The sequence below is a fragment of the Oncorhynchus gorbuscha genome, unplaced genomic scaffold, assembly GCF_021184085.1.
Source record: "Oncorhynchus gorbuscha isolate QuinsamMale2020 ecotype Even-year unplaced genomic scaffold, OgorEven_v1.0 Un_scaffold_3220, whole genome shotgun sequence".
Lineage (NCBI taxonomy): Eukaryota > Metazoa > Chordata > Actinopteri > Salmoniformes > Salmonidae > Oncorhynchus > Oncorhynchus gorbuscha.
Window position 1 is genome coordinate 16758 of NW_025745183.1, and position 15252 is coordinate 32009.

Genomic DNA, 15252 nt, shown 5'->3' on the forward strand with positions numbered 1-15252 from the left:
GGTAAAGTAAGGCTGGATTAGACTGTAGTGTCATGTATCTGGGGTAAAGTACGGATGGATTAGACTGTAGTGTCATGTATCTGGGGTAAAGTAAGGATGGATTAGACTGTAGTGTCATGTATCTGGGGTAAAGTAAGGATGGATTAGACTGTAGTGTCATGTAGTGTCATGTATCTGGGGTAAAGTAAGGCTGGATTAGACTGTAGTGTCATGTATCTGGGGTAAAGTAAGGATGGATTAGACTGTAGTGTCATGTATCTGGGGTAAAGTAAGGCTGGATTAGACTGTAGTGTCATGTATCTGGGGTAAAGTACGGATGGATTAGACTGTAGTGTCATGTATCTGGGGTAAAGTAAGGATGGATTAGACTGTAGTGTCATGTATCTGGGGTAAAGTAAGGATGGATTAGACTGTAGTGTCATGTAGTGTCATGTATCTGGGGTAAAGTAAGGCTGGATTAGACTGTAGTGTCATGTATCTGGGGTAAAGTAAGGATGGATTAGACTGTAGTGTCATGTATCTGGGGTAAAATAAGGATGGATTAGACTGTAGTGTCATGTATCTGGGGTAAAGTAAGGATGGATTAGACTGTAGTGTCATGTATCTGGGGTAAAATAAGGATGGATTAGACTGTAGTGTCATGTATCTGGGGTAAAGTAAGGCTGGATTAGACTGTAGTGTCATGTAGTGTCATGTATCTGGGGTAAAGTAAGGATGGATTAGACTGTAGTGTCATGTATCTGGGGTAAAATAAGGCTGGATTAGACTGTAGTGTCATGTATCTGGGGTAAAGTAAGGATGGATTAGACTGTAGTGTCATGTATCTGGGGTAAAGTAAGGCTGGATTAGACTGTAGTGTCATGTAGTGTCATGTATCTGGGGTAAAGTAAGGATGGATTAGACTGTAGTGTCATGTATCTGGGGTAAAGTAAGCATGGATTAGACTGTAGTGTCATGTACCTGGGGTAAAATAAGGCTGGATTAGACTGTAGTGTCATGTATCTGGGGTAAAGTAAGGATGGATTAGACTGTAGTGTCATGTACCTGGGGTAAAGTAAGGATGGATTAGACTGTAGTGTCATGTAGTGTCATGTATCTGGGGTAAAGTAAGGATGGATTAGACTGTAGTGTCATGTATCTGGGGTAAAGTAAGGCTGGATTAGACTGTAGTGTCATGCATCTGGGGTAAAGTAAGGCTGGATTAGACTGTAGTGTCATGTAGTGTCATGTATCTGGGGTAAAGTAAGGATGGATTAGACTGTAGTGTCATGTAGTGTCATGTATCTGGGGTAAAGTAAGGCTGGATTAGACTGTAGTGTCATGTATCTGGGGTAAAGTAAGGCTGGATTAGACTGTAGTGTCATGTAGTGTCATGTATCTGGGGTAAAGTAAGGCTGGATTAGACTGTAGTGTCATGTATCTGGGGTAAAGTAAGGCTGGATTAGACTGTAGTGTCATGTAGTGTCATGTATCTGGGGTAAAGTAAGGCTGGATTAGACTGTAGTGTCATGCATCTGGGGTAAAGTAAGGCTGGATTAGACTGTAGTGTCATGTAGTGTCATGTATCTGGGGTAAAGTAAGGATGGATTAGACTGTAGTGTCATGTATCTGGGGTAAAGTAAGGCTGGATTAGACTGTAGTGTCATGTAGTGTCATGTATCTGGGGTAAAGTAAGGCTGGATTAGACTGTAGTGTCATGTATCTGGGGTAAAGTAAGGCTGGATTAGACTGTAGTGTCATGTATCTGGGGTAAAGTAAGGCTGGATTAGACTGTAGTGTCATGTAGTGTCATGTATCTGGGGTAAAGTAAGGCTGGATTAGACTGTAGTGTTATGTAGTGTCATGTATCTGGGGTAAAGTAAGGATGGATTAGACTGTAGTGTCATGTAGTGTCATGTATCTGGGGTAAAGTAAGGCTGGATTAGACTGTAGTGTCATGTATCTGGGGTAAAGTAAGGATGGATTAGACTGTAGTGTCATGTATCTGGGGTAAAATAAGGATGGATTAGACTGTAGTGTCATGTCGTGTCATGTATCTGGGGTAAAGTAAGGATGGATTAGACTGTAGTGTCATGTATCTGGGGTAAAATAAGGCTGGATTAGACTGTAGTGTCATGTACCTGGGGTAAAATAAGGCTGGATTAGACTGTAGTGTGACATACCTGCTAACAGGAGGAGTTTGGGCAGGTTACATCCCAGGAACAGATTAGAGATCCCTCTGAACCATCCGTCCCAGTACTTCTCTGCTTTGGACAGGTCTATACGCCAGCTGTACACACCCTGGTAACACACCGAAGGGTTAAACCCGTCACCAAGGTAACGAGAAGAACACACGGAATGCATCGGTCACTTCTGCCTCTCCTGGAGTGCGTAAACTGAACAACGACAACAACAACAACAACAACAACAAATCGAAATACTCAAATGTGAGACCAGCGACCCCTTGTAATAAGTATACACAATGAATGGAGAATGGATCGGTGAACTGTTTAAGAGAAAATCACCGAAAAGAGCGTCTCACTCTTAACAAGGAGGACTTTAAAAGCTGAATGCTGTTTTTGATGCCAACACTGTTAAACGAGCAAAGGGGACCGTCACTGCTTCTCGACGAGACTAGAGTCCTCTCCAGTAGCCGCTGTGGATTCTACCATGATTATGAACCAGGAGACTAGAGTCCTCTCCAGTAGCCGCTGTGGATTCTACCATGATTATGAACCAGGAGACTAGAGTCCTCTCCAGTAGCCGCTGTGGATTCTACCATGATTATGAACCAGGAGACTAGAGTCCTCTCCAGTAGCCGCTGTGGATTCTACCATGATTATGAACCAGGAGACTAGAGTCCTCTCCAGTAGCCGCTGTGGATTCTACCATGACTATGAACCAGGAGACTAGAGTCCTCTCCAGTAGCCGCTGTGGATTCTACCATGATTATGAATCAGGAGACTAGAGTCCTCTCCAGTAGCCGCTGTGGATTCTACCATGATTATGAACCAGGAGACTAGAGTCCTCTCCAGTAGCCGCTGTGGATTCTACCATGATTATGAACCAGGAGACTAGAGTCCTCTCCAGTAGCCGCTGTGGATTCTACCATGATTATGAACCAGGAGACTAGAGTCCTCTCCAGTAGCCGCTGTGGATTCTACCATGACTATGAACCAGGAGACTAGAGTCCTCTCCAGTAGCCGCTGTGGATTCTACCATGATTATGAACCAGGAGACTAGAGTCCTCTCCAGTAGCCGCTGTGGATTCTACCATGATTATGAACCAGGAGACTAGAGTCCTCTCCAGTAGCCGCTGTGGATTCTACCATGATTATGAACCAGGAGACTAGAGTCCTCTCCAGTAGCCGCTGTGGATTCTACCATGACTATGAACCAGGAGACTAGAGTCCTCTCCAGTAGCCGCTGTGGATTCTACCAGATTAGAACCAGGAGACGAGTCCTGTAGCCGCTGTGGATTCTACCATGATTATGAACCAGGAGACTAGAGTCCTCTCCAGTAGCCGCTGTGGATTCTACCATGATTATGAACCAGGAGACTAGAGTCCTCTCCAGTAGCCGCTGTGGATTCTACCATGATTATGAACCAGGAGACTAGAGTCCTCTCCAGTAGCCGCTGTGGATTCTACCATGACTATGAACCAGGAGACTAGAGTCCTCTCCAGTAGCCGCTGTGGATTCTACCATGATTATGAACCAGGAGACTAGAGTCCTCTCCAGTAGCCGCTGTGAATTCTACCATGAATATGAACCACGAGACTAGAGTCCTCTCCAGTAGCTGCTGTGGATTCTACCATGATTATGAACCACGAGACTAGAGTCCTCTCCAGTAGCCGCTGTGGATTCTACCATGAATATGAACCACGAGACTAGAGTCCTCTCCAGTAGCCGCTGTGAATTCTACCAAGAATATGAACCACGAGACTAGAGTCCTCTCCAGTAGCCGCTGTGGATTCTACCATGAATATGAACCAGGAGACTAGAGTCCTCTCCAGTAGCCGCTGTGGATTCTACCATGATTATGAACCAGGAGACTAGAGTCCTCTCCAGTAGCCGCTGTGGATTCTACCATGATTATGAACCAGGAGACTAGAGTCCTCTCCAGTAGCCGCTGTGGATTCTACCATGACTATGAACCAGGAGACTAGAGTCCTCTCCAGTAGCCGCTGTGGATTCTACCATGACTATGAACCAGGAGACTAGAGTCCTCTCCAGTAGCCGCTGTGGATTCTACCATGATTATGAACCAGGAGACTAGAGTCCTCTCCAGTAGCCGCTGTGGATTCTACCATGATTATGAACCAGGAGACTGGAGTCCTCTCCAGTAGCCGCTGTGGATTCTACCATGATTATGAACCAGGAGACTAGAGTCCTCTCCAGTAGCCGCTGTGGATTCTACCATGAATATGAACCAGGAGACTAGAGTCCTCTCCAGTAGCCGCTGTGGATTCTACCATGACTATGAACCAGGAGACTAGAGTCCTCTCCAGTAGCCGCTGTGGATTCTACCATGAATATGAACCAGGAGACTAGAGTCCTCTCCAGTAGCCGCTGTGGATTCTACCATGACTATGAACCAGGAGACTAGAGTCCTCTCCAGTAGCCGCTGTGGATTCTACCATGAATATGAACCAGGAGACTAGAGTCCTCTCCAGTAGCCGCTGTGGATTCTACCATGATTATGAACCAGGAGACTAGAGTCCTCTCCAGTAGCCGCTGTGGATTCTACCATGATTATGAACCAGGAGACTAGAGTCCTCTCCAGTAGCCGCTGTGGATTCTACCATGAATATGAACCAGGAGACTAGAGTCCTCTCCAGTAGCCGCTGTGGATTCTACCATGATTATGAACCAGGTGACTAGAGTCCTCTCCAGTAGCCACTGTGGATTCTACCATGATTATGAACCAGGAGACTGGAGTCCTCTCCAGTAGCCGCTGTGGATTCTACCATGATTATGAACCAGGAGACTGGAGTCCTCTCCAGTAGCCGCTGTGGATTCTACCATGACTATGAACCAGGAGACTAGAGTCCTCTCCAGTAGCCGCTGTGGATTCTACCATGAATATGAACCAGGAGACTAGAGTCCTCTCCAGTAGCCGCTGTGGATTCTACCATGATTATGAACCAGGAGACTAGAGTCCTCTCCAGTAGCCGCTGTGGATTCTACCATGATTATGAACCAGGAGACTAGAGTCCTCTCCAGTAGCCGCTGTGGATTCTACCATGAATATGAACCAGGAGACTAGAGTCCTCTCCAGTAGCCGCTGTGGATTCTACCATGATTATGAACCAGGTGACTAGAGTCCTCTCCAGTAGCCACTGTGGATTCTACCATGATTATGAACCAGGAGACTGGAGTCCTCTCCAGTAGCCGCTGTGGATTCTACCATGATTATGAACCAGGAGACTGGAGTCCTCTCCAGTAGCCGCTGTGGATTCTACCATGATTATGAACCAGGAGACTGGAGTCCTCTCCAGTAGCCGCTGTGGATTCTACCATGATTATGAACCAGGAGACTAGAGTCCTCTCCAGTAGCCGCTGTGGATTCTACCATGACTATGAACCAGGAGACTAGAGTCCTCTCCAGTAGCCGCTGTGGATTCTACCATGATTATGAACCAGGAGACTAGAGTCCTCTCCAGTAGCAGCTGTGGATTCTACCATGAATATGAACCAGGAGACTAGATTCCTCTCCAGTAGCCGCTGTGGATTCTACCATGATTATGAACCAGGAGACTAGAGTCCTCTCCAGTAGCTGCTGTGGATTCTACCATGATTATGAAACAGGAGACTGGAGTCCTCTCCAGTAGCCGCTGTGGATTCTACCATGATTATGAACCAGGAGACTCGAGTCCTCTCCAGTAGCCGCTGTGGATTCTACCATGATTATGAACCAGGAGACTAGAGTCCTCTCCAGTAGCCGCTGTGGATTCTACCATGATTATGAACCAGGAGACTAGAGTCCTCTCCAGTAGCCGCTGTGGATTCTACCATGATTATGAACCAGGAGACTAGAGTCCTCTCCAGTAGCCGCTGTGGATTCTACCATGATTATGAACCAGGAGACTGGAGTCCTCTCCAGTAGCCGCTGTGGATTCTACCATGATTATGAACCAGGAGACTAGAGTCCTCTCCAGTAGCCGCTGTGGATTCTACCATGAATATGAACCAGGAGACTAGAGTCCTCTCCAGTAGCCGCTGTGGATTCTACCATGACTATGAACCAGGAGACTAGAGTCCTCTCCAGTAGCCGCTGTGGATTCTACCATGAATATGAACTAGGAGACTAGAGTCCTCTCCAGTAGCCGCTGTGGATTCTACCATGACTATGAACCAGGAGACTAGAGTCCTCTCCAGTAGCCGCTGTGGATTCTACCATGAATATGAACCAGGAGACTAGAGTCCTCTCCAGTAGCCGCTGTGGATTCTACCATGATTATGAACCAGGAGACTAGAGTCCTCTCCAGTAGCCGCTGTGGATTCTACCATGATTATGAACCAGGAGACTAGAGTCCTCTCCAGTAGCCGCTGTGGATTCTACCATGAATATGAACCAGGAGACTAGAGTCCTCTCCAGTAGCCGCTGTGGATTCTACCATGATTATGAACCAGGTGACTAGAGTCCTCTCCAGTAGCCACTGTGGATTCTACCATGATTATGAACCAGGAGACTGGAGTCCTCTCCAGTAGCCGCTGTGGATTCTACCATGATTATGAACCAGGAGACTGGAGTCCTCTCCAGTAGCCGCTGTGGATTCTACCATGATTATGAACCAGGAGACTGGAGTCCTCTCCAGTAGCCGCTGTGGATTCTACCATGAATATGAACCAGGAGACTAGAGTCCTCTCCAGTAGCCGCTGTGGATTCTACCATGACTATGAACCAGGAGACTAGAGTCCTCTGCAGTAGCCGCTGTGGATTCTACCATGATTATGAACCAGGAGACTAGAGTCCTCTCCAGTAGCCGCTGTGGATTCTACCATGAATATGAACCAGGAGACTAGAGTCCTCTCCAGTAGCCGCTGTGGATTCTACCATGATTATGAACCAGGAGACTAGAGTCCTCTCCAGTAGCCGCTGTGGATTCTACCATGATTATGAACCAGGAGACTGGAGTCCTCTCCAGTAGCCGCTGTGGATTCTACCATGATTATGAACCAGGAGACTGGAGTCCTCTCCAGTAGCCGCTGTGGATTCTACCATGATTATGAACCAGGAGACTGGAGTCCTCTCCAGTAGCCGCTGTGGATTCTACCATGAATATGAACCAGGAGACTAGAGTCCTCTCCAGTAGCCGCTGTGGATTCTACCATGACTATGAACCAGGAGACTAGAGTCCTCTCCAGTAGCCGCTGTGGATTCTACCATGATTATGAACCAGGAGACTAGAGTCCTCTCCAGTAGCCGCTGTGGATTCTACCATGAATATGAACCAGGAGACTCGAGTCCTCTCCAGTAGCCACTGTGGATTCTACCATGATTATGAACCAGGAGACTAGAGTCCTCTCCAGTAGCCGCTGTGGATTCTACCATGAATATGAACCAGGAGACTAGAGTCCTCTCCAGTAGCCGCTGTGGATTCTACCATGAATATGAACCAGGAGACTCGAGTCCTCTCCAGTAGCCGCTGTGGATTCTACCATGATTATGAACCAGGAGACTAGAGTCCTCTCCAGTAGCCGCTGTGGATTCTACCATGAATATGAACCAGGAGACTAGAGTCCTCTCCAGTAGCCGCTGTGGATTCTACCATGATTATGAACCAGGAGACTAGAGTCCTCTCCAGTAGCCGCTGTGGATTCTACCATGATTATGAACCAGGAGACTAGAGTCCTTTCCAGTAGCCGCTGTGGATTCTACCATGAATATGAACCAGGAGACTAGAGTCCTCTCCAGTAGCCGCTGTGGATTCTACCATGAATATGAACCAGGAGACTCGAGTCCTCTCCAGTAGCCGCTGTGGATTCTACCATGATTATGAACCAGGAGACTGGAGTCCTCTCCAGTAGCCGCTGTGGATTCTACCATGATTATGAACCAGGAGACTGGAGTCCTCTCCAGTAGCCGCTGTGGATTCTACCATGATTATGAACCAGGAGACTGGAGTCCTCTCCAGTAGCCGCTGTGGATTCTACCATGAATATGAACCAGGAGACTAGAGTCCTCTCCAGTAGCCGCTGTGGATTCTACCATGAATATGAACCAGGAGACTCGAGTCCTCTCCAGTAGCCACTGTGGATTCTACCATGATTATGAACCAGGAGACTAGAGTCCTCTCCAGTAGCCGCTGTGGATTCTACCATGAATATGAACCAGGAGACTAGAGTCCTCTCCAGTAGCCGCTGTGGATTCTACCATGAATATGAACCAGGAGACTCGAGTCCTCTCCAGTAGCCGCTGTGGATTCTACCATGATTATGAACCAGGAGACTAGAGTCCTCTCCAGTAGCCGCTGTGGATTCTACCATGAATATGAACCAGGAGACTAGAGTCCTCTCCAGTAGCCGCTGTGGATTCTACCATGATTATGAACCAGGAGACTAGAGTCCTCTCCAGTAGCCGCTGTGGATTCTACCATGATTATGAACCAGGAGACTAGAGTCCTTTCCAGTAGCCGCTGTGGATTCTACCATGAATATGAACCAGGAGACTAGAGTCCTCTCCAGTAGCTGCTGTGGATTCTACCATGAATATGATCCAGGAGACTAGAGTCCTCTCCAGTAGCTGCTGTGGATTCTACCATGAATATGAACCAGGAGACTAGTCCTCTCCAGTAGCCGCTGTGGATTCTACCATGAATATGAACCAGGAGACTAGATTCCTCTCCAGTAGCCGCTGTGGATTCTACCATGATTATGAACCAGGAGACTGAGTCCTCTCCAGTAGCCGCTGTGGATTCTACCATGAATATGAACCAGGAGACGAGAGTCCTCTCCAGTAGCCGCTGTGGATTCTACCATGAATATGAACCAGGAGACGAGAGTCCTCTCCAGTAGCTGCTGTGGATTCTACCATGAATATGAACCAGGAGACTAGTCCTCTCCAGTAGCCGCTGTGGATTCTACCATGAATATGAACCAGGAGACTAGATTCCTCTCCAGTAGCCGCTGTGGATTCTACCATGATTATGAACCAGGAGACTGGAGTCCTCTCCAGTAGCCGCTGTGGATTCTACCATGAATATGAACCAGGAGACGAGAGTCCTCTCCAGTAGCCGCTGTGGATTCTACCATGAATATGAACCAGGAGACGAGAGTCCTCTCCAGTAGCCGCTGTGGATTCTACCATGAATATGAACCAGGAGACTAGAGTCCTCTCCAGTAGCCGCTGTGGATTCTACCATGAATATGAACCAGGAGACTAGATTCCTCTCCAGTAGCCGCTGTGGATTCTACCATGATTATGAACCAGGAGACTGGAGTCCTCTCCAGTAGCCGCTGTGGATTCTACCATGAATATGAACCAGGAGACGAGAGTCCTCTCCAGTAGCCGCTGTGGATTCTACCATGAATATGAACCAGGAGACTAGAGTCCTCTACAGTAGCCGCTGTGGATTCTACCATGAATATGATTGGAGGCGGAGCCAGAGCTTGTCTGCCCACACATCACTTGCTCCTCTGTAGCTCACCAGCTGATGTCGGCTGTGTACCGGGTGCGGCGTGTTCTTCCCATCAACGCTAATATTAATTGTGTTTATCATGATGTCAAAAGTTCTCAATATCTCCAAAAACTATTGTCCAGTCCACTTAGTAGTCATATTTTAGTCACAGAGATAATATTGTCTCGTTTTAGTCAACATTTAAATATTTTTCATTTAGTTATATATATTTTTTTCTGGATCTATTCAATAAGTTATAGTCTCATTAAGAAAATCTATCTACAAAATTAACACTGCACCGAACTACTTAAGTAAATCCTCTTATAGTTTTAAAGCACTTCATTGCTGGATCCAACTACACAATTACGTTTCAATGTTCTGTTGCCGTTCTGGCATATTCAATTATCGACTGGGGACCTTCTTCTTGAATAGCGTGTTGTGTTGTAATTTACTGGTTTTTCTATTACATTATATAGTTTTTGTTTGATTTTTTGTCTTTTGATAATGTTTCTGATAATACAGTGGCTTGCGAAAGTATTCGGCCCCCTTGGCCTTTGCGACCTTTTGCCACATTTCAGGCTTCAAGGCTGCACGCCCAATTTTTCAGTTTTTGATTTGTTAAAAAAGTTTGAAATATCCAATAAATGTTGTTCCACTTCATGATTGTGTCCCACTTGTTGTTGATTCTTCACAAAAAAAATACAGTTTTATATCTTTATGTTTGAAGCCTGAAATGTGGCAAAAGGTCGCAAAGTTCAAGGGGGCCGAATACTTCCGCAAGGCACTGTATATATTTGCTCCCTTGTAAAAGATACCCTTTTCTTAATGGTGAGTGCCCTGCTTAAATAGAGGTCAAACAACAAACAAAATGGTGGTGTGTGTGTGTGTGTGTGTGTGTGTGTGTGTGTGTGTGTGTGTGTGTGTGTGTGTGTGTGTGTGTGTGTGTGTGTGTGTGTGTGTGTGTGTGTGTGTGTGTGTGTGTGTGTGTGTGAGTGTGAGAGTGTGAGAGAGAGTAAAGGACGTTGGTTTCTTACCTCGGGTTCCGGGATGCTCACCTCTGATGTACCGTCTGGCTTGTCACTAACATAGCTCGGGTCAACGCAGATCTCCTCGTTGCCCTCGACGACTACGTCACTAACAGGGACGGCCTGCTCAGGCGATTCAACAACATCCTCCACCTCTACATGCCTACAGAGTGCAGGTGAGACATTTTGAGAAGTCTAAATTGGATCCTTGGGATGTCCATCTCTGATGTCACCCCATTGAAGTTGACATTCTAAGTGGTTAAAGTGGAACTCCAGTCTCTGTTTAACACCTGATTTACTGAACAGAAGGCACATCTCAATAGGTGGTCCAGGTAAGTCATGATGCAGATCACAGATTCCCTTTGTGAAGTTTGCAGTTGTGTATAAAAAAACAACACTATTTTGCTCTTTTTTTGTGTTTTTTTTTAACCGATTAGTCTACTTTAAATCAAATGTAATTTATTTATAAAGCCCTTCTTACATCAGCTGATATCTCAAAGTGCTGTACAGAAACCCAGCCTAAAACCCCAAACAGCAAGCAATGCAGGTGTAGAAGCACGGTGGCTAGGAAAAACTCCCTAGAAAGGCCAAAACCTAGGAAGAAACCTAGAGAGGAATCAGGTTCTGAGGGGTGGCCAGTCCTCTTCTGGCTGTGCCGGGTGGAGAATATAACAGAACATGGCCAAGATGTTCAAGTGTTCATAAATAATCACAGTGAACAGGTCAGGGTTCCATAGCCGCAGGCGGAACATTTATTGTATTTATACTTGAGTATCGCTTTCAACAGTAAAAGTTCCAAAATCGCCAGAGGACGTCTTTAAGGTTCGGTTTTGGGTCATCTTCTTCCCAGACACTTCTGCCCAAATGCGTGAAGAGTCTGGTAGATTAACGCGTCAAACTTGGCCTTCATTGGCGCAGTGGTTAAGGGCGCTGTACTGCAGCGCCAGCTGTGCCACCAGAGACTCTGGGTTCGCGCCCAGTCCCTGTCGTAACAGGCCGCGACCGGGAGGTCCGTGGGGCGACGCACAAGTGGCCTAGCGTCGTCCGGGTTAGGGAGGGTTAGGGGAAATCCTTGTCTCATCGCACACCAGTGACTCCTGTGGCGGGCCGGGCACAGTGCGCGCTAACCAAGGTTGCCAGGTGCACGGTGTTTCCTCCGACACATTGGTGCGGTTGGCTTCTGGGTTGTGTTAAGAAGCAGTACAGCTTGGTTGGGTTGTGTATCGGAGGACGCATGACTTTCAACCTTCGTCTCTCCCGAGCCCGTACGGGAGTTGTAGCGATGAGACAAGATAGTAGCTACTAAAAAACAATTGGATACCACGGAATTGGGGGTTAAAATAAAAAAGAAATAAAAAACTTGTAGGTATTGGCATAATCTACCAACCGTTATAAAATGGTGTGTTCGGATACTGGATGCTGATTGGTTAAGAGCAGGGAGTTATAGCACTACAATCTCCGTATTCCCCCCGGTGTAATTCCAGTTCACAGTTGCATTAGATGTATCAATGCACATCCACCAGCCCACACCCCAGCCAGTCAATTTATAAACTTCATCTCCCATGTAAAAAACGTTATTAAAGACATTATTTCCTCAAGCTACTAGGCTAGCATTCGGTTTGCGACAGTTGGGGTTTGTCTAAACCTTGCTGGGTTTCTTTCTCAATGTCCACTGCCACCACCATGCTTCACTATAGGGATGGTGCCAGGCTTCCTCCAGATGTGAGGCTTGGTATTCAGGCCAAAGAATTCAATCTTGGGTTCATCAGACCAGAGAAACTTGTTTCTGATGGTCTGAGAGTCCTTTAGGTGCCTTTTGGCAAACTCCAAGCGGGCCGTAATGTTCCTTATACTGAGTGGCTTCTGTCTGGCCACTCTACTATAAAGGCCTGATTGGTGGAGTACTGAAGAGGTGGAAGGTTCTCCCATCTCCACAGAGGAACTCTGGAGCTCTGTCAGAGTGACCATCAGTTTCTTGGTCACCTCTCTGATCAAGGCCCTTCTACCCCAATTGCTCAGTTTGGTAATTATATATATAGGGTAGAAGTGTTTTAGGGATGTCCAGGATAGGACTGTGTTATTTCATATACAGTATATATATATATAGGGTAGAAGTCTTTTAGGGATGTCCAGGATAGGACTAACTGTGTTATTTAATATACAGTATATATTTTTATAGGGTAGAAGTTATGTTTTATATATAGGGTAGAAGTGTTTTAGGGATGTCCAGGATAGGACTGTGTTATTTAATATACAGTATATATATATATATATATATATATATATATATATATATATATATATATATATAGGGTAGAAGTGTTTTAGGGATGTCCAGGATAGGACTAACTGTGTTATTTAATATACAGTATATATTTTTATAGGGTAGAAGTGTTTTAGGGATGTCCAGGATAGGACTAACTGTGTTATTTAATATACAGTATATATTTTATAGGGTAGAAGTGTTTTAGGGATGTCCAGGATAGGACTAACTGTGTTATTTAATATACAGTATATATATATATATATATATATATATATATATATATATATATATAGGGTAGAAGTGTTTTAGGGATGTCCAGGATAGGACTAACTGTGTTATTTAATATACAGTATATATATATATATATATATATATATATATATATATATATATATATATATATATATATATATAGGGTAGAAGTGTTTTAGGGATGTCCAGGATAGGACTAACTGTGTTATTTAACATACAGTATATATATATATAGGGTAGAAGTGTTTTAGGGATGTCCAGGATAGGACTAACTGTGTTATTTCATATACAGTATATATATATATATATAGGGTAGAAGTGTTTTAGGGATGTCCAGGATAGGACTAACTGTGTTATTTCATATACAGTATATATATATATATATATAGGGTAGAAGTGTTTTAGGGATGTCCAGGATAGGACTAACTGTGTTATTTAACATACAGTATATATATATATAGGGTAGAAGTGTTTTAGGGATGTCCAGGATAGGACTAACTGTGTTATTTCATATACAGTATATATATATATATATAGGGTAGAAGTGTTTTAGGGATGTCCAGGATAGGACTAACTGTGTTATTTCATATACAGTATATATATATATATATATAGGGTAGAAGTGTTTTAGGGATGTCCAGGATAGGACTAACTGTGTTATTTCATATACAGTATATATATATATATATATATATATATAGGGTAGAAGTGTTTTAGGGATGTCCAGGATAGGACTAACTGTGTTATTTCATATACTTAAATGTAAATGTAAATATACAGTATATATATATAGGGTAGAAGTGTTTTAGGGATGTCCAGGATAGGACTGTGTTATTTAATATACAGTATATATATATATAGGGTAGAAGTGTTTTAGGGATGTCCAGGATAGGACTAACTGTGTTATTTCATATACAGTATATATATATATATATATATTTTTTTTTTTATAGGGTAGAAGTGTTTTAGGGATGTCCAGGATAGGACTGTGTTATTTAATATACAGTATATATATATAGGGTAGAAGTTCTGTTTTAGGGATGTCCAGGATAGGACTGTGTTATTTAATATACAGTATATATATATAGGGTAGAAGTTCTGTTTTAGGGATGTCCAGGATAGGACTGTGTTATTTAATATACAGTATATATATAGGGTAGAAGTTCTGTTTTAGGGATGTCCAGGATAGGACTGTGTTATTTAATATACAGTATATATATATAGGGTAGAAGTTCTGTTTTAGGGATGTCCAGGATAGGACTGTGTTATTTAATATACAGTATATATATATATAGGGTAGAAGTGTTTTAGGGATGTCCAGGATAGGACTGTGTTATTTAATATACAGTATATATATATATATATATATATATATATATATATATATATATATATATATATATATATATATATATATATATATATATATATATATATATATAGGGTAGAAGTGTTTTAGGGATGTCCAGGATAGGACTAACTGTGTTATTTAATATACAGTATATATATATATATATATATATATATATATAGGGTAGAAGTGTTTTAGGGATGTCCAGGATAGGACTAACTGTGTTATTTCATATACAGTATATATATATATATATTTTTTTTTATAGGGTAGAAGTGTTTTAGGGATGTCCAGGATAGGACTGTGTTATTTAATATACAGTATATATATATAGGGTAGAAGTTCTGTTTTAGGGATGTCCAGGATAGGACTGTGTTATTTAATATACAGTATATATATATAGGGTAGAAGTTCTGTTTTAGGGATGTCCAGGATAGGACTGTGTTATTTAATATACAGTATATATATAGGGTAGAAGTTCTGTTTTAGGGATGTCCAGGATAGGACTGTGTTATTTAATATACAGTATATATTTTTATAGGGTAGAAGTTATGTTTTATATATAGGGTAGAAGTGTTTTAGGGATGTCCAGGATAGGACTGTGTTATTTAATATACAGTATATATATATATATATATATATATATATATATATATAGGGTAGAAGTGTTTTAGGGATGTCCAGGATAGGACTAACTGTGTTATTTAATATACAGTATATATTTTTATAGGGTAGAAGTGTTTTAGGGATGTCCAG

At 43.5% G+C, this 15252-nt stretch overlaps 1 protein-coding gene across 1 annotated transcript in view; it reads right to left on the bottom strand.

The window, feature by feature from the left end:
• Positions 1–2162: 2162 nt before the first annotated feature.
• LOC124017783 (protein phosphatase methylesterase 1-like) overlaps positions 2163–15252 on the bottom strand; it is a gene marked incomplete at its 3' end in the record, with an annotated part of 34046 nt that continues 20956 nt past the window's right edge. The window contains exons 8-9 of the mRNA XM_046332981.1: positions 10637–10790; positions 2163–2280 (exon numbers count right to left, since the gene is read on the bottom strand). Coding sequence (XP_046188937.1) covers positions 2163–2280; positions 10637–10790 — 272 coding nt within the window. The remainder of the gene's footprint in view (positions 2281–10636; positions 10791–15252) is intronic.